A 20,940-nucleotide genomic window follows, 5' to 3' on the forward strand; every position below is an offset into this window, starting at 1 on the left:
GCTTTACTTATGACCATGCCTTCAACACCAAGAAGCATCTTTCTATTCTGCAGAGTCCTGTCGTATCTCTAAGTTCCATGACATCCACAACACTACATACAGTGAATCATAGTTCACTGCATAGACAGCAATGCAAACATGTACATAAGCAAATTATTTCTGAAGACTCAGGGCAATGACAGTATGTAAAGAGTCATAGCATAGCATCTAATAAAATATAATGTTAAGAAAAATTATTAGAAGTGATCATAATAAAAGTTTACTAATTTAATCTAACTGCAGGTACCATTATTCTGAAAAACACAAAGTTTAAAATTTCTTAAAATGAAATTCTCTAATTCATTAATTTACAGACAGAATTTAACTATACAGGCCTTAAATTACATACACACACATTTTAGAGGTGAACATTTATATAAAAATTCTAAATGTGAAGAATCGATTATTCAAATTAATCAGTAAATAAGCTGATTCCTATCATACAAAGAGAAAAAAGGTAATATGGAGTTAAAATTTTTTTACCCTAATAAAATGGAAGCTGAACAGTTTAACCTAAGATTTTCCTGGAATTAAAAGATGAATTTGATTTTAAATTAAATATCCTCAACAGAAATTTTACCAAAGAGCAGACACCCTCTTCTGAGGTTACCTCTGAAATAATTCTAGGACAAAAGTCAACAGCATGATAATAAAGTGTCAAGGAAGGAACTTAAGCAGGGAACTTTCTGTTGCTCAAAAAAAAAGAAGAAACGGGGCTTAGAAATCTAAAGATGAAGTGACATGTTTCATCAGCATTTTCAAGCATGTATCAAGGCACCAAGAAAACTGGACTCTAGAACTTGCCAAGTGGATACATGCTGGCTTGGTAACTGAATAGCCATATTATTCACATACCATGCTTGGGATAACCAAGTTTGAGAGTAACTCCTACTGCCTAGATCTCTTCTTTCCTAATTTGCAGGTTCTGTTTGCAAAGTTGGTCTTGTCACCCTTCTTAAGTAGGTACACAGCAGAAAAGCAAATATTCAAAGTCATATATATTTTACGGAGAAGGCAATGGCACCCCACTCCAGTACTCTTGCCTGGAAAATCCCATGGATGGAGGAGCCTGGTGGGCTGCAGTCCATGGGGTCACTAAGAGTCGGACACGACTGAGCGACTTCACTTTCACTTTTCACTTTCATGTATTGGAGAAGGAAATGGCAACCCACTCCAGTGTTCTTGCCTGGAGAATCCCAGGGACAGGGGAGCCTGGTGCGCTGCCATCTATGGGGTCGCACAGAGTCAGACATGACCCAAGCAACTTAGCAGCAGCAGCAGCAGTATATATTTTAACGTATAAAGTATAATCATATACGACTTTTGTACGAAGGTTTTCAACCTCAGCACTACTGACATCTAGGACCAGATGCTTCTGTTGTGGGGACTGTCCTGTTCAGGATGTTGAGCAGCGTCCCTCACAAGATGTCAATGGTATACCCCCCCATCCGCCAGTCAGGAGAGTCAAAAATCACTGCAGACACTCCAAACATCCCCCACGGAGGAAAATCATCCCCAGCTAGGAACTACTGCCTTAGAGAACTGTGGTTAACACTCTATCATAAGATGGAGATAAAATGAGAGAACACAGTTAAGACTATGTTGTCCATAATTATCTACGAGATTACTGACACTGTTTTGTATCTTGCAGATTTTTTTTGATACTTGGCTCTTAACAAGTTCTACATATTGTACATAGATATCCACACTGTTGGGATAATTTTCATCTATTTCTCCCAAAAAGACAGTATTAGAAACTCACAATACTCTCAAAGTTCCATGTTTCTTCTATACCCTATCATACTTTACCCAAACTTACACTTCACCTCTGAATAAAAATCTTTGTTCTAAAATTTCCTTATCTCAGCAATCTGAATAATAACTTAAATAGACTTCATAACGTGAGAGCAAGTTAAACTTACACTTGTCCATTAGGAAAAAATAAAAAGCCAGACCAGTACTGGGAGCATACCTATTGTTTAAACAGTTCTTTTGCTTCTAATGATACAGTTTTTCTGTGATTTAAATGCTAAGAAAGGCCAATTTAATCAAGTTTTAAGTAAACTCAAACTCTGCAATCAACACGAAATGTCATTAAGAGAGAAAAAAGTGTTTCTATAATTAACTTGAGGTTATACTATCAAGATTCAGCTATGGTATTTAAGATACACAGGTATGATGGACTAGTTTACTAACACATAATTATAATACTTACTATTTAATTTCTGTCCTTCTGTAAAAGTTTCTAGAGCAGCAGCATAGTTTTTTTCATGGTATTCACATATCCTGCATATTAAAAACAAGCATACACACGTAAGATCATGAAACATAGCTTTGTTTCTCTTTTTTTAAAAGAATTGAAGCATGTTAATAAGCCAACAGATGTTCTAAAGTACTCGACTGTAGCATCCATGTGTGTGTCAGTCGCTCAGTGGTGTCTGACTCTGTGACCCCATGAACTGCAGCCCGCCAGGCTCCTCTGACCATGGCAAGAATACTGGAGTGGGTTGCCATTTTCTTCTCCAGGGGATCTTCCTCACCTAGGGACTGAACTCAGGCTCCTGCACTGCAGGCAGATTCTTTATCATCTGAGTCACCAGGGTAACATCTAATTCCCATTAAAAATGTGGAACTCATTTCAGAAGGAATTTCTTAACTGTACATACTTGCTTATTCCAAAATATAGTTACACTAAGGAATTAAAGAAGCTTCTGATTATTAAAGATTAAAGTTACACTTATTAACAGAAACAAGCTGGGATATAAAGTACACAGACACAGAGTCATCTTGAAGTGTAGTCTGTACAGCTTAGGTGAGAAATAGATGTTCTCTAGTCAGTTAAACACAGTAAATTTCAAATGATGACACAAAAAAGGGACTTGAAATCATTCAGTTTCATCTATACCCTGCAGTTATTTCAATCATCACTATTTTAAACTATACACACACATAATGTATCTCATTACATACTGCAGTTAATACAATAAAAGTATAAAATATACCAAAAATTGAATCCTATCTCAGCTATAAAATGTATAAACACAGAGTTTACTATTTACATAAAGTTTACAGGGAGAGTAGGTTCAGGATGAGGGGACCATGTATACCTATGACTGACTCATACTGATGTATGGCAAAAACCATCACAATATTGTAATTATTTTCCAACTAAAATAAATAATTTTTTTTAAAAAGGGAAAAAAGCTTATAATTAATTCATTTAACCACATATAGTCCAGACCCAACAAGAAGAGTAGTTACTGCCTACCCCTTTCTCAGCAGAGCAGTGGAACTATTTGGATTAAGTTCAAGGGATTTTTTTGCGTCAGCAACAGCATCTGCAGATGAAAAAGTGGGTTTTTTGGTCAGTTACTTATGGATCCTAAGAAATACTACACGCAAAATTTGAATTAGTCTCAGATTTTTAAGTTTTCAAGCTGGTGAAATGGACAAATGACTTGAAAACAGGAAAAGCTAATCTGAGATAAAATTACCCTCATATATTCCTATTGACCTAATCTTCAAGCTCTTCAGGAAATGAATAAAGCTCTGTATCACAAAGTTCAGATAATTCATTAACATCATTCATGTAGTTTGACTCAAGGTATTTAATTTTTCCCTACTCAGATTCTCTATCCAGAATAATTAAAATTACAGAATATAGAATATATTCTTTTCATAAAAAAAAGAAGAGAATTCATTCAAATGATCTGTAAATTAGTAAATGTGATGCTATCCTTTGTTAGCACATCCAAGAACCAAAAATGAAATCTTACAAATTCTACACCCACTGCAGCAAGAATGGACAACGGTAAAATTTAAATGAGTGACACACAACATAATGCTTGTCATATTTTGGCTACTTCACCTTGTATGAAAGACCAAGTTACAAGTCCTGGAAGATAACCTCTGTTTTATTTGATTCACTGTATCTTGGGCAAAGTGTGTAAGTTACTTATAGAGACAATATACTTTGTAAGGAAAGTTACCACTGTAATTTCCAAGAAGAATGTGACAATAAGCTCTTTGACAGTAATACTGTGCATCATCTGGTTTCTGCTCCAAAGCCTTAGTCAGCTCCTACAAATACAAACATGCTGAGTGTCAGTAAATGTTTTTTAAAAGTCACTGAATTCTAATTAAACATGATCTTTAATAAAATAACCTATTATCACAAGCTATTTGGAGGTAAGATAACAGGGAAACAAGCTTGGAGCCTTTCTCTGCAAGAGGATCAATATCCCCCCTTCTCCCCTTGAAAGCCCACAATCGAATGTAGTATCTATGCAAAGCACTTAGCAGTTTCCAGCCTACAGTAGGAATTCAATAAATGGTAATTATTATCACCTGATTTATTCTGAAGAGTTTAGTTGATATACATTGACCATCACTGATTTTCCCCTTCTAATTTGGAGAAGATTCAAAGTCCATGTAGAATTTAAGATCCCTAGAAAATGTGAAGCTGCCGAATAGTTTTTAAGAACTAAAGTTAAATCTAGAGCTCAGGAGGTTAATGGAACCAATAAATACATAAGCAAGCTTACCTCGCCCTCTCCTATCCTCTTGTCAATGGCCTAAGAAATTACAACATTCTATCAAAGCCCAGCCAGATACAGTATCTCATAGGTAGCTACTACCAACCGATCAAGAATTAAAGAACAATTAAAACTTCTGCCACTCTGGGCAGTCATAGTATGTGTTAGCTGGAACAATAACAATGCAAGAAGAGAGCATGATTAGTGAGGCCAAGGACAAATGCAGGCAAACAGAGAGGCTTTGATTCAACAGCCATTTACCCACACATCTAGGGATTCTTGGTAGTTTTCTTAGTTAAGTAAAATTACTTCAATAGTCATACATGAGGCTCTGCTTAAACCCTGTAGTGTGATTCTCACAAAGCAATGTGTATTATACTTGGTAATCATATACCTACAACCCAATATACCTAAAATCTAAAGCAATGTTTTACCATCTTAACTCCTATCACCCTGATTCAAGCAGTAATGAAAATTAGATCCTGCTACTAAATCTCTGTTCAAAAACTCTCCAAGGCCTTTCCAGGTGACTCAGAGCAAAGGCCCAAGTGCTCCAATGATCGGTTAAGGCCCTCCTTGACAGAACCCTCAGCTCTCTCTCTTATCTCATGTCTTTAAAACTCTTTCCCTTGTTCCACAATGGGCTCCTCGTTGTTCCTCAAACATCTCCAGACCCTCCACCCTCTCACTACAGCGTGTGGTGAAAATCCATCTCCTCACATCCTGGTCAGTGACTGTGCCAGAGACAGATTCAAGTCCAAGTCTGTCTGATTCCAAATCAAATTTTAACCACTATGCACTGCCTCCTGGTAAAATTACTTTACTCCAAGTTTCTTTCACACACCATCTAACATCTGTACTAACTCAACGCTTCCTAATGAAATACTTAAGCTAAAAACACCTTCTTGCACTAAAATTTCAAACAATTTGGAAAACAGCTGATGGCTTACGTACCTACTCCCTAAATCAAATCTCCAACCTCTCCTCACCAAGAACAGGCATACTATAGGTCAAAAAGGCTGTCATATTATAACGACATCTGGTTCATCAATTCAAAAAGTATTTTTAAACATATATTTTGGAACAAACACAGGCCAGACACTAGAGGTTGACAGACGCATAAAATATTCCTTAAGGAGTCAGGTATAAACTTATGAATTTTGAACAACCCACTTGCAAATGACCTTTAAAAACACAAACCAATTGTTGGATAAGAAGAACCAACTAGGGTGATTAGGTTAAATAAGCAACTGACTTACTTCGGTGTTAATAAAAAAAGTTATCCCAAATCACCCAACACAAACAGAACTTTATAACACACCAACTTGTATTTCATGAATAAAACACAACAATAAATTTTTATTTTGAATAAGGAATATACAATATAACAAAGCCAAAAAAGGTTAAGTTAAAATAATTGTGCTGTCCGAACTACCTCTGACTTGGGGCATGTTTTCAGCGTTGCTACTGTTCCTGTGACAACAGCTGCTAGTCACTGGCTGCTGACTGAAGGGAGGGATCTCAAAAGGTAAGGACTTCGGTGCTGACTCTTGAATCACAGCAACAAAAAGGCTATTTAATGCAGACTTACATGAAGCATATCCAAAGATACCCTTTTTCTCATGAGTTGCTATAGTTGAGCAATTTATAGTTCTCAAAAGTAATGAAATCTATTGAAGTGTAAAATATAATTACACTGAAATCTCTACCAAGATAATGGTAAAGAAAGTTAAGTACCCTGATAACACAGAACTACAGGGGGGAAACTACCTTTTAAGAAATTAACATTGTTTAAGATTTGGATCTTGGAAAACTAACTTCCAAATCTTTAGAGCTTTAGGCTCTTTGAAAATGCTAACCAGAAAGGTAACTTATTAAGATTAAAAGCAAAAGCAGACTGACTGCCCAGACTGACCGAATGTCTAAAGGCCTTTAGCTCTAGGTGTCTCATGCTATCTCCACTTTCCACTTTCTTCCAGTCACAGCTAATCCCCAATCATGGATAAACAAGAATACCAAGCCTTCTCCCTTCCTAAAAAGCAGTGCTGGAAAAACATCACATAATCATGTAGAACTGGTATGTTTTATTCCAACCTGCTATGCCCTCAACAAAGCTATCTGTGGTCAGCTACTTCAAAGTCAGCTCACAAACATTTAACTATATCATACACCTCAATCCTACCCACTCCTCCAGAGGACCAGCTTCATGCCCTGAACCCGAACTCGATAACCTGAGTAAGTTCATCTCTTTAGCCTCAGCTTCCTTGTTAGTAAAATGCACTGCACAGCTGTTCCAAGAATTACAGCAGGAATCATTTAATACATCTGAGCGCCTACCACATCGCAGGCACTACACTTAGAACACAGTGGTAACCAGGTACACGAAACCGCGGCTCCCCTGAAGCTTACATTGGGGCCTCATTCAGATAAAGTAGTCAGAAAAGACAGCGTCCTTGAGAAGGTGACATTTCAGATGAAATCTAAAGTGACGGGCATTTCCAAGAAAACAACAGTCAATAGAGAGGACAGTCTAGGCAAAAGAACTGCTGCAAGTCCAAAGGCCCTGCACGAGGCCTGAGTCCAACACACCTGAGTAACAGAGAGCGAGCCAGTGGGGTGAGAACTTAGAGAGCAAAGACTCTCCAAGATGCCTACCTCAAGGGCCTCACTCTTGGACCTTACATTGCTTGTCATTAAATCATCCTTTCCAGTAGTCCCAGTCAGTCCCATTTTACGGACAGGAAGTCTGATCAAGAAGACAGCCGGAACTTTCCTGAAACCAAGATATGGTAGACCCAAGCAGTCTGATTCCAGAGCCAATGCTCTTAAGCACCACTCATATTGGGCCTCAAAAGATCCTTATAATCCACATAAACGTTTTCTCTCTCTGCTGAATTGAGACTTCCTCTACAAAGATTTTTTTACTTCCCCAGTTGGCCTCTATTCTACTGTAGCTTATACACCACTCCACTAGAGCATTTATCTTATACTCTAATGACCTGTTGACTTGCCTCTCTCTCTCTCTCCTAGACCACAAACTCCCTCACTACAGTATTTTCATCTTTAGATTGCTGGCTCCCAGTACAGCCTTCTACACTAATATACATTGTTTGTTTAATGAAACATGTAATCAGCTTGACACACTTTCTCTTTATTCTTAATAGGATGGTGTTATATAAAAATGTGACACTTTAACTGCTATAATATCTAGTGACCTTAATTTCAAAACAATTACTTTAAACCAGCCCTTGGGAAAAGCGAGGGGGAAACTGACTCTTCTCATCAAGGTTCCGGCCCTACTCATTATTACCAATTATCTAGGAATTAACATTCACCTGTTTAACCCGGTGAGAAGATCATCTCAAGATTTAAAAAGGACATTTCCTCTTAACACAGGCTGGTTCTTACCATGACCATCCTCCCCACTCTGGGTTTCTGACTCAGGTCCGTGGCAGGTCCTGAGAATTCACATTTCTAACAAATTCCCAGGTGATGCTCCTGCGAAGGGTCTGGAGTAACACTTTTGGAAACCACCACAGCACTAGACTAAGAGCAGGAAACTCCTGTCCTCAGGCCCCTATTCTGCCTCTACCTGGCTGTACACATCTCTGTGACAGATCCCCTGGATTTCCTTGGGTCTGTTTCCTTCTGTAAAAAGGAAGGGTAAGGCGTACTGGCCTACAGGAGCCTTAAGTAGGTTCAGAAAATCTGCAGTGGGGAATTCCCTGGCAGTCCTCACTTCCACTGCAGCAGGGATGGGTTCCACTACTGCTTGGGGAACTAAGATGCCACATCACGTAGTGCCCCTCCACCAAAAAAAAAAAGAGGAAAGAAAAAGAAAATGTGAGGGAGGGGGCGTCCAAGAATTTGCATTTCTAAGGAATTCCTAAGTGATGCAAACGCTGCTGGTCCAAGAACCACACTTTAAGGACAAATGTACTAAAGCTAACCACATACCTACACTATGCAATTTCACTCCTAGAAAGAAAAAAAAAAAAATTGCACTCTCAAAAGAAAGGAGTGCATGTGTGTTCAGCAAAATACATGTATAAGAAAATCCACAGTGGTTTTATTCACATTAACAACTAGAAATATCCCAAATGTCCACTGTTAAACAGTGCTATATTAATACAGTGGAATACTACACAGCAATGAAAAAGAATTATCCCTTCCCACAAACTTATGGATGTATCTCACAAAGTTTAAAGCAAGACAGAGTAGCTACACTCAACTAAGTATGATGCTGTTTGATACCGTATGATACTGTCTGCATGAAGTCCAAGGAAAACTAACTGATGGTGATATAGTTCAGAACAGATGGGTAAGAGGAATTATTGGCTGGGAAGAAACTTTAGATTTGTGTTACTTACCACACGTCAATACATAATTTTACAGGTAAAATAAGTCAGATGTAAAATGACAATCCATTACATTAATATTTTTTTAATAGCAACTATTATACAAACTAGATTTCCAAAGGAGGCACAGGGCCTAAGAGGACCATACAAATGTAGACTCTGAAAACACTACTTAGCTGAAATAAGGAACAGTAGAGAAAAATTCTCAGTGCCTCTGGTAACATTATTCTAACAGTGACCTTCGAAGAATCACTAGGAAAAAATCCCAGCACAGGAGTAATCAACCGCTTCATTTTAAGGTCTTCATATCCCAACCCCCCCCAAAACATAGTCCAAGCTACAGATAAAAGGCACCAATGGATTCGGCCTTGGCTTCCTCTCCCCCTCCTCTCTCACTCCTTTCATCCCATCCTAACAAACGGGCTTTCTCGCTGCTCCCTGTGCAGGCCAACTTCACTCCTACTTCAGGATCCTGACATTGGCTCCTCTTCCTGCCTGAAATAATCCTTCCGCAGAGCTTCCAAGCTCGCTCCCTCGTGCCTCTTCTCAAATGTCACCTCCTCTGCTAACCATGAGTCAATTTCTTTCAGAAGTCACAGCCAAGAGAAAGATTCTCTTGCCTCAAATTCCTAACCTTACACATGTTAGATTAGAACAGCAAAACAAAGTCTCCTCTCTTTTTAAGCTTCAAAACAAGAAACCCCTGGCTAATTTTGAGACCCACCTGCCTCACGTATTCTTAGCTTGGGCTCTCTGATTTACTTCAAATTATTACTTAACTCACTCTTTTGGTTTCCTTTACAGCTTTAGAGTCTTTCACTGCACACAAAGTGCTTTATAAGTCATTTAACTGTATAAATGAAGACTTTAATCCATAGCAACCAGTGCCTTCCACACAGCAGCCCCTCCCCCGCCAAGAAACTGTTTTGAGAAATGAAACAAATGAGTGAATAATGAAGAGAAACAGGGACGCCTGGAAATTTTCAGGCACACAAGGGGAAAAGGTTTCTGTCCCAGTGGTGTGAGTTCAGACAGGCCCTCAGCACACAACCGGGAACATAAAAATAATCAAGGATGATCGCCAAACGAAAATCCGAATGAACAAACATCGAGCCGAGATTTCACTTTTTGTTCTAGTCACAAATGCCATTAAAAAAAAAAGGTCCCTTGAGGCCCACGATGCAGGATCCCTAAGACAGAAGAAGGTTACGCTAAGGAGCTCCAAGGATGCATAAAGGGACCAGGGGTGGGAAGGGGACCCGACGAAGGATTCTATGTAACCAGGCCGCCGCGGGGAAGAAAAAGGAGGGGCGGAGGCTGTCAACATCGGGGCTGACCCGCACAAGAAGCAGCGGCCCCGACCCCCGGAAGACAGAACCGGGAGGAACCCGACGCGGCCGCCTGCCCCGGGGCACAGGCTGTCTCACCTCTAACGCCGCCTGGGGGTCCTGCTCGATGAGGGCATCTGAGAAGCTCCGGAACAACCTGCCAGGAAAAGAAGGACTTCAAGCAAGGCTCACGAACCAAAGAAAGGGGCGGGGGGGATCCCAATTACACCAAAGGGAAGGAAAAACGCGCACCTCGCGGCAGCCGCAGGACCCGCCGCCGCCGCCGCCATCTCTAATCGTCACGGTTCCCGCTGCCGGAGCTGCTCTTCCCGGGGTTACCAGCGCCGCCGCCACCGCCGCCGCCCAAGGGGGAAACTTCTGGAGAATCACCCACCGAGCTTCCGTCCTAAGTAGCCAACGAGCAGCCGCGCAGCGTGCAGAGGGGAGGGGGGAGGGGAGGCGAAATGCGGGCGCGGGGCGGGCTGGGACCGTGGAGGACCGACTCTCTGGACCCCGCCCCCCCCGGCCGCTGACTGGCCGCGCAGGCCCCGCCCCACCGCAGCCATGGTTACGGAGGCCGCGGCGGGCCGCGCTCGCCCTCCGTCCTAGTGCGCGCGCACACTACCCGAGAGCCTCCGGGCGCGATAACTCAGTAGGACCCTTGTACGGTACAGCTACCCCTCAGGAACGTGTGGCGTTTGGGAGACGTTTGTACGTCTGTCAGTAACGCACGGCACATTGAGCTCCATTTCCCCCTACGGCTCTCATCATGGCTCCCCAGAGGCAGCCAAGACTTTCGCGACCCGTGACGCTCTCGGCTACGTGTTCTTTTCCGGGAGCCACTTCCGGAGGGCGGCCCGTTGACGCCGGGATCCTGGCGCCGGGAGACTTGAGGGCCTCAAGCTCGCCGGGAGTCGCTCTACCCTCGCAGTAGCTAGACTGGAGTTAACGCCTTTTTGGTTCCGGTTCGGGCGGACCGCTTGGTTCCCCAGAACTTCACAGGCCGAGACTTTCTCCCCACTTGGCTTCCCAGATACAAGAAAAACGTGTTCCATCCGAACGCGCGGAAGGGAGAAAGGGAGCCTGAAGTTTGTCCCAGTGCCGCTCTACTTTCCACTCAGCGGGTCCGGCCCTCCTCTCTCAGTACTCCTCGACCCATGCAATTCCAATGGAAGAAGCTTAGAGCTAATTCCACCAAGGCGGCAGCCGGGGAGCAGGAAGGCGTGGGAGTGAGCCGCCCATTAGTAGAGACGAACAAGGAACTGAACTGGAGTGTCTGCTCCATCCGAAATCTAAACTTAAAGTCCGGGGATTCAGTGGTGTTAACACCCTCCAATTTTGTTCTAAAGGCTAAAAAAGAAAGGGCAGTAGTCATTGATGTGATAGCAAGAAGGGACACAACTGAATATAATGTATACGGATGGAGTCCTCATAGGTTGTAACTGAGCCCCAGTCTGGCAAGAAGACTTAGTGAAGGAAAGGGAAAAAGCAGTTTAGACTGAATAGGACGCGTGTTAGAAAGTGATGATGTGAACTCAAATTGTAGAGCCAAAATTCAAGCTAGAAGCAGACTGGGTGGAGAGGTAGGTACATGCTAGGTCATAAGGACTAGGTGTACTCCGCTGAGAAGTTTGAATGGAATTCACTTAAAGATGCTAAACCGTATAGGATTTTTACTCGAAAAAGGCATTAATGTTTAAATTTCCATTTTTGTTTGTTGTTCTGTCTGTCCTATGGAAGACACAACGACTGGACAACAATAGAAGAAGGACTGAAGGGAACAGAACAGTTGTTGGGAGACAACCGCTGTACTACAGACCAATGTGTGCTCACAGCTCGGCGGGGTTTGACTGTTTATGTCGCCAGGGACTGTGGACGTCCAGGCTCCTCTGTCCATGAGATTTCCCAGGCAAGGATACTGGAGTGGGTTGTCACTGTCTTCTCCAAAGGATCTTCCCCACCCAGGGATCGAACCAAGGGCTCCTACATTGGGAGGTGGATTCTTTACCCCTGAACCAAAGTGTCTCTTAAATAGGTCACTGATTGTTTGGGATGGTGAGAATTACAGAAATAATTGAAGTAAAACTGTCTGGATTTGCTGATTTTTCTTTTTTGTGATCAATACTCTTTGTATCATACATAAGGCTTTGCCTGCTTCAAAACCATTAAATTAGTCACTTGTGTTTTCTTAAATGCTTTACATTTTTATCTTTCACAGCCAGATTTATTCATTTTTATAAAAGGTGGGAAGTCAGGATTGAGATTCCTCCTCCCCCCACCCCTATGGATATCCGATTGACCCAGACCTATTTACTGAAAAGACTATCATTTGCTCTTTCCCCCAGTAAATAATTATGGCACAGTTGTTGTAAAAAGTAGATAACCAGATATACGAGGGTCTATTTCCAGGTTCTCATTTCATTGGTCTGCCTAACCGTGTTCCACACTATCTTAATTAATGTAGCTTTATAAGTCTTAAGGAGCCCTGTAACTTTTTCAGTATTGCCATGGTACTCTTGGCTAGTCAAAGTCCTTTGTATTCACATTATTTTATACATTTTATAAAACTTACTTCCATTTGTTTATAAATTTTAGAATGAACCTGTCAGTTTCCAAAAAACAATTGTAAAAACTCTACTAGGATTTTAATTGGGCTTACATTGGATCTATAGATCAGTTTATTTGGGGAAAACTGACATCCTAGTATTTTTTAAAATTGAAATATAGTTAATTATGGTGTCATGTTACTTTCTTTTGTACCCGGGTGATTCAGATAGATAGCTATTCCTTTTCATATTTTTTCCATTACAGTTTAGTACAAGGTATTGAATACAGTTCCCTGTGCTGTACAAGCAGTTTGCTTTATATATATAGTAGTTTGGATCTGCTCATTTTTCCCTCCACTTTCCTCTTTGGTAACCATAAGTTTGTTTTCTGTGTCTGTCGTGTCTGCTTTTTAAATAAGGTCATTTGTATCGTATTTTAGATTCCACATATAAGTTATACCATATGATATTTGTCTTTGCCTGACTTCACTTAATATGGTAATCTATGTAGATCTGTCCATTTTGCCACAAAAAAAATGGCATTATTCCATTCTCTTTTATGGCTGAGTAGCATTCTATTGTATATCTATATACCACATCTTCTTTATCTATTGATCTGTCAATGGACATTTTGGTTGCCTCCATTTTTTTTTCTGACATCTTTGTATTTCCTCCAATCCATGAATGTAATATACATCTCCATTTATTTAAGTAGTCTTTAAGTTCTCTTGGCAGTGTTTTGTAGATTACAGTGGAGAGGTCTTACATATCTTTCATTAGATTTATTCGTGGGTATTTAGGTTTTTTTATGCTTTTTAAATGGCATTTTAAGTTTTTAATATTCTACTTGTTTGTTGCTAGTATTTGTTGAAACACTGCTGATTTTTACATATTGACCTTATAGTCAACAATCTTGCTAAGTTCGTTTATTATTTCTTATATATAATTTCCCTTATTATATAATATTTTGTAGATTCTTTTAGAATTTCTTGTCATCTGTGAATAGATGGGTAAACGTCCTCCTGTGCAGTCATTATACCTTTTATTTTTCTTGCTGGTTGTCACTGGTTTGGATGTCTACTATAGTGCTAAATAGAAGCAGTGATGATGGACTTCCTATCCTGGTTGTAACACTTAGGAAGAAAGCATTCAATATTAAATGCTTTTTCTGCCTTTATTGAAATGTCCATGTGTATTTTTCTCTAGTATGTTAGTGTTAATTAGTTTGGTTGGTTTTCAGATGTTCTCTAAATGGCCAATATGCATATGAAAAGAAGTTCTACATCAATAGCTGTATCAAGGGACAGTAAAAATTTGATACTAAACACTCCCATCAAAATGGCTTAAATTAAAAGGAGTTCCAGTGCCAAGCACTGACAAGGATATGGAGCACCTATAACTTTCATATATTGCTAGTAAGAGTGTAAATTGGTATTGCTACTTTAGAAAACTTTGACACTATCTACTAAAGCTAGTCGTATATATACCATCTTGCCCAAGAATTCTACCAGTAGTCATATGCCCAAGAGAAAAGAATACTTACATTCATGTACAAAAATACTGATTGTAGCATTACCAACAAAAGCTGGAAATAATCTAAATGTTCTTTCACAAAAGAAAAATACTACAGAGCAAAGACTAGAATAAATTATCAGTACACGCAGCAATATGGATGAACCTCACACACATAATATTGAGTTAAAGAAGCCAGACAGAGTACATCCTGGTTGAGTCCCATTTTTATGAAGAGAAGAAACATTGTGAGGGATGACAGAGAATGATCTCCTGACTGGGAAGGGCCATGAGAATGACTTCTTGATGTGGGAAATGTTATATATCTTGACTAGGGTCATAATTACATTAATGATGCAGGAGACCCAGGTTCAATCCCTGGGTCAGGAAGATCCTCTGCAGAAGGGAATGGCTATCCACTCCAGTATTCTTGCCTGGAGAATTTTATGGATAGAGGACCCTAGTGGGCCACAGTCTATAGGGTTGCAAAGAGTCAGACACAACTGAGTGACTTTCATTCAGGTGTCAAATTTTTCAAGTTACACATTTATGGCAGAAAGTGAAGAAGAACTAAAGAGTCTGCTGATGAAAGTGAAAGAGGAGAGTGAAAAAGTTGGCTTACAAAGTAATCTTGAGAAAGAAGAATGGAACTGGAGGAATCAACCTGCCTGACTTCAGACTCTACTACAAAGCCACAGTCATCAAGACAGTATGGTACTGGCACAAAGACAGAAATATAGATCAATGGAACAGAATAGAAAGCCCAGAGATAAATCCACGAACCTATGGACACCTTATCTTCAACAAAGGAGGCAAGGATATACAATGGAAAAAAGACAACCTCTTTAACAAGTGGTGCTGGGATAACTGGTCAACCACTTGTAAAAGAATGAAACTAGAACACTTTCTATCACCATACACAAAAATAAACTCAAAATGGATTAAAGATCTAAATGTAAGACCAGAAACTATAAAACTCCTAGAGGAGAACATAGGCAAAACACTCTCAGACATAAATCACAGCAAGATCCTCTATGACCCACCTCCCAGAATATTGGAAATAAAAGCAAAACTAAACAAATGGGACCTAATGAAACTTAAAAGCTTTTGCACAACAAAGGAAACTATAAGCAAGGTGAAAAGACAGCCCTCAGACTGGGAGAAAATAATAGCAAATGAAGCAACAGACAAAGGATTAATCTCAAAAATATACAAGCAACTCCTGCAGCTCAATTCCAGAAAAATAAATGACCCAATCAAAAAATGGGCCAAAGAACTAAACAGACATTTCTCCAAAGAAGACATACAGATGGCTAACAAACACGTGAAAAGATGCTCAACATCACTCATTATCAGAGAAATGCAAATCAAAACCACAATGAGGTACCATTACACGCCAGTCAGGATGGCTGCTATCCAAAAGTCTACAAGCAATAAATGCTGGAGAGGGTGTGGAGAAAAGGGAACCCTCTTACACTGTTGGTGGGAATGCAAACTAGTACAGCCGCTATGGAGAACAGTGTGGAGATTTCTTAAAAAACTGGAAATAGAACTGCCATATGACCCAGCAATCCCACTTCTGGGCATACACACTGAGGAAACCAGATCTGAAAGAGACACGTGCACCCCAATGTTCATCGCAGCACTGTTTATAATAGCCAGGACATGGAAGCAACCTAGATGCCCATCAGCAGATGAATGGATAAGGAAGCTGTGGTACATATACACCATGGAATATTACTCAGCCATTAAAAAGAATTCATTTGAATCAGTTCTAATGAGATGGATGAAACTGGAGCCCCTTATACAGAGTGAAGTAAGCCAGAAAGATAAAGAACATTATAGCATACTAACACATATATATGGAATTTAGAAAGATGGTAATGATAACCCTATATGCAAAACAGAAAAAGACACAGATGTACAGAACAGACTTTTGGACTCTGTGGGAGAAGGCGAGGGTGGGATGTTTCGAGAGAACAGCATGAATATTATCTATGGTGAAACAGATCACCAGCCCAGGTGGGATGCATGAGACAAGTGCTCGGGCCTGGTGCACTGGGAAGACCCAGAGGAATCGGGTGGAGAGGGAGGTGGGAGGGGGGATCAGGATGGGGAATACATGTAACTCCATGGCTGATTCATGTCAATGTATGACAAAACCCACTGCAATGTTGTGAAGTAATTAGCCTCCAACTAATAAAAATAAATGAAAAAAAAAAAGTTGGCTTAAAGCTCAACATTCAGAAAACTAAGATCATGGCATCCAGTCCCATCACTTCATGGCAAATAGATGGGGAAACAGTGGAAACAGTGGCTGACTTTATTTTGGGGGGCTCCAAAATCACAGCAGATGGTGACTGCAGCCATGAAATTAAAAGATGCTTACTCCTTGGAAGGAAAGTTAAGACCAACCTAGACAGCATATTAAAAAGCAGAGACATTACTTTGTCAGCAAAGGTCTGTCTAGTCAAGGCTACGGCTTTTCCGGTAGTCATGTATGGATGTGAGAGTTGGACTATGAAGAAAGCTGAGCACAGAAGAATTGATGCTTTTGAACTCTGGTATTGGAGAAGACTCTTGAGAGTCCCTTGGACTGCAAGGAGATCCAACCAGTCCATCCTAAAGGAGATCAGTCCTGGGTGTTCATTGGAAGGACTGATGTTGAAGCTGAGACTGCAATATTTTGGCCACCTGATGTGAAGAGCTGACTCATTGGAAAAGACCCTGATGTTGGGAAAGATTGAGGGCAGGAAGAGAAGGGGGCGACAGAGGATGAGATGGTTGGATGGCATGACTGACTCAATGGACATGAGTTTGGGTAAACTCTGGGAGTTGGTGATGGACAGGGAGGCCTGGTGTGCTGCAGTTCATGGGGTTGCAAAGAGTCAGACACGACTGAGCAACTGAACTGAACTGAACACATTTAAGATTTGTGCACTTTATGCTTCAATAGAAAAGACAAAAACAAAATCAGCAATGAACAATCAATTTGAAATTTTAAAAATGATATTTGCAATAGCATTAACTATTAAATACTGAAAATTAAACCTGACAAAAGATGTGCAAAACATATACATTTAGAATTACAAAATGTTGCTGAGAGATATCAAAGAACACTTAAACAAATGGAGAAATATGAATGTGAGACTCAGTATTAAAATGTCAGGTCTTCCCAAATTGATCTATTGATTTAACCTGATCGCAGTCAAAATCTCAAAGACTTTTTCCATTTTATAAGTTGACAAACTGATTCTGAAATTCAAATGGAGATGTAAAAGACTCAGAATGGCCAAAGAACAGGATTGGAGAACTAACACTAGCTGATTTCAACACATCCACTTTGCATATTGGTACAAAGACAGACAAATCAATAGCAAAGAAAAGAGAGTCCCTAAGTAGACTCATATGAATATATACAACTGATTTGCAACAAAGGTCCAAAGATAATTCAGGGCAGAAAAGATAGTCGAATAAGTTAGTCTTCTCGGACTTTTCAATTGAAAAGGATGATCTTTTCAACAAATTTGATAGAAAAAGGAAAAAAGTGAACTTCAATTCATACCTTGCATTATCTACAAAAACTAACTTAAAATGGATTATGGACCTAAATGTTAAAACTGTAAAACATGTTAAAACATTCCTGTGTCCTTGGGTTAAACAACGATTTCTTAAATACAACACCAAAAGCATGATCCATAAAAGAAGTTGATATGAGACTTTACCAAAATTTAAAAGTTTCTGCACTTCGAAGATACTTGGAAGTCATATATCTGATGAAGAGCTTGTATTCAGAATAGAGTTTTCAAAACTCAGTAATAAGAAAACAACAGAATTTTTAAATGGGCAAGAAAACTGAGCAACCAAGTCATCAAAGAAGATACATAGATACCAAATAAGTTGATGAAAATTGCTCAAAATTATTAGTCATTAGAGAAATATAAATCAAAACCACAATGAGATATAACTACACACCCATTAACAAGGCAAAAATATATAAGACCATGTAGAAGAAAATGTAGAGCAACTGAAAGCCTCATATACTGCTGGTAGGAATGTAAGATGGTACAACCATCATATGATTTAGACAGGCCACTCCTAGGTACTTGTCTAAAAGATATGAAAATACATATCCAATATAAAGATTTGTACAGGACTATTCATAACAGCTTTAATGACAATAGCTGAAAACCACAAACCACCCAAACGTCCATTTACAGATGAATGGATACACTGAAGTATATCCATGTAATATAGAATAAAATACTCAGCAATAAAAGAAATAATATGCTGATACAGATTACAACAGACATGAACCTGAAAATAATTATGCTAAGTGAAACAAGCCAGACCAAAAAACTAACTCATACTATATGGTTCTATTTACATAAAATCCTAGAAAATTGCAAACTAATCTACAGAGACAGCAGATCAGCAGGAAGGGATTGGTTACAAATGGGCAAAAGAAAATTTTAGGGTAGTGTTCACTGAACGTAAGTAGTTTCACTACTCGATTAGTGATGATTTCACGAGTTTATACTATTTAAATATGTGCCATTTATTGCATGTCAATTATAGCGCAAAGACTATAAAACAAGTTTGGAGCTACAGGTAAGAACAGACAGTCATAGGCACATAGATGGTGGTTAGCAGCTTGAGAACATGAACATGAAAATAGGTAAGAACATGTGGCTTAGTCAGGTATTTAATAAATACTGAGTACCTACTATGTGGAGATACTATGCTAGAGACCAGGTGGGTACTAAGATGACTACAGTCTTGACTTTTTATAATGTAGTGTTGGAATCATACATATCACCAGTCAACTATTATAGTATAATCTGCCCAAATGAGAGAAATTAAAGGGCTCTCTGGGAATTCTCTGGTGGTCCAGTGGTTAGGACTCCATGCTTCCCTGCTCGGGGCCTGGATTCAATCCCTGATTGGGGAAATAAGATCCCTCAAACTGCATTGTGTGGCTAAAAAATATATTTTAACAATAAAAAATAAAGGGCTCTATGACAGTAACGGGGAATTTTGAAGAACTCAGAGAAAGCGCTCAGAGGAAGTAATATCTAAGCTGAGGCCTGAAGAACAGATGGGTGTTAGCAGAATAGAACGAGAGCAACTGTACCAAGCGGGGTGACGCAGGTGCAGACGCCCAGAAAGGAAAGGGAGCACTCAGAGTTGGGAGGTACAGCCCCTTCAGACCCTCTGATTTCATGTTGTGATTTTCTGTTTTCCCTAAATTAAGTCCCCCTCACCCATCCAATCACCAAGCTGTGTATCCCATAGAAATCTGGGTTTGCCATGATAGAGGGTATCAGTCATTCTTTGGGGCAGCCAATCACATAAATTGGTAGTTAACACAAGGAGTCAAGAAAGGACTTGCTTATTCTCTCCGGGTGAAGCAGCGCTTGTTTCAAGATCAGACTTCTGAAGCAGTAGAGACAGTGGTACAGAGCTCAGTGTTGGGGTGCTTTGCCAACAGTGGCTGCAGGCAGCCCAGTTGTGCAGTACAGCTTTGTGACTGGTTCTTAGCTGTGTGGCTCAGTTCGACCCTGATTCTCTAGTCTTTCTATTGTGAACTGCACAATATTCTCCTAATAAAGTTTCTTTTATACTGAAAACCAGAATCCATCTCTGTTGCTAAAGACCAGGAACCTAAACTGACAGTTTGGTGTTCAGAAGTGTGATGCTACAGAACAGATTCTGGTATGTATAACCAGGCAGATGAAAGAGGCAGGATGGGGGACACGGAAGACACAACACACAAGGGGAAAGGGTGACCCTGAGATAGGACATCAAGCTTACACCATCAAGAAATGTATTTTCAACCTGAGAAGGCTTGAAAAGAGATTTCACCCCAGTGCTCATACTAGGTGTGGCTGTGGAGGACAAGAAACCAGGGAGCCACAGCTGATCTGAAAAAGAGGACTGCATCACCTCAAAAGATCCCAGTCATGAAACTGGGTCAAGTAACTGGATGAGACTGGCTGATCTCACAGCTGCAGGAAACATGAGAGAAATCATGTTTCCTGTAGGTGTGAGCATTTTTGGAAGTACATGTATGGGCTCTATCATTCCTCCCTTTATTCCTTGCTGTGGAGCCCACTTTTGCTTGACCGCCTATCTCCCCAACACATTGACTAAATCATCCATGGTAATCCTGCATCCTTGGCCAGCCGTGGTCAGCCTTAGGAAGCAGTATATGAGCAATCTAGTTCTGAAAAAATGGCTGCTCAGGGTGCCCTGGGAAGGTTTCCTTACTGATAAACAGAAACACAGAGAACTACTGTAGACATCTTGCATCCATGGCAGGAGCCATTCTGAAAGCAAAAACAAAATACTGAGGATGGTAAAGCAGAAATAGGGAAGGAAAGCTGGTTGCTCAGGATCACTACTGTGCTCCTGAATTAGCCAACTTGGAAACCTCCTAACTAGTTTTGTATTGTTTAATAATTTTGAATAGGGTTTTTTGCTCCTTGCAATTGAAAGCATCCCAACCTACCTGACGGTATGATTTGGAGAGTAAAATTTGAAGATACTGCTAGTGGGATCCAGAAGAGCTGAGACCAAGGGGGTAAAAAAAAAAAAGGTGAGACCATGTAGGCCCTCAACT

General features: G+C 40.2%; 1 protein-coding gene across 1 annotated transcript in view; it reads right to left on the reverse strand.

Moving 5' to 3' along the window:
• SUGT1 (SGT1 homolog, MIS12 kinetochore complex assembly cochaperone) overlaps positions 1–11,408 on the reverse strand; it is a 42,978-nt gene extending 31,570 nt beyond the window's left edge. The window contains exons 1-5 of the mRNA XM_043892472.1: positions 10,513–11,408; positions 10,360–10,417; positions 4,029–4,119; positions 3,308–3,377; positions 2,255–2,325 (exon numbers count right to left, since the gene is read on the reverse strand). Of these exons, the coding sequence (XP_043748407.1) occupies positions 2,255–2,325; positions 3,308–3,377; positions 4,029–4,119; positions 10,360–10,417; positions 10,513–10,550 (328 nt within the window). The 5' untranslated portion in view covers positions 10,551–11,408. The remainder of the gene's footprint in view (positions 1–2,254; positions 2,326–3,307; positions 3,378–4,028; positions 4,120–10,359; positions 10,418–10,512) is intronic.
• Positions 11,409–20,940: the final 9,532 nt, after the last annotated feature.

The sequence above is a fragment of the Cervus elaphus genome, chromosome 30 (genome assembly GCF_910594005.1).
Source record: "Cervus elaphus chromosome 30, mCerEla1.1, whole genome shotgun sequence".
NCBI classification, from domain to species: Eukaryota; Metazoa; Chordata; class Mammalia; order Artiodactyla; family Cervidae; genus Cervus; species Cervus elaphus.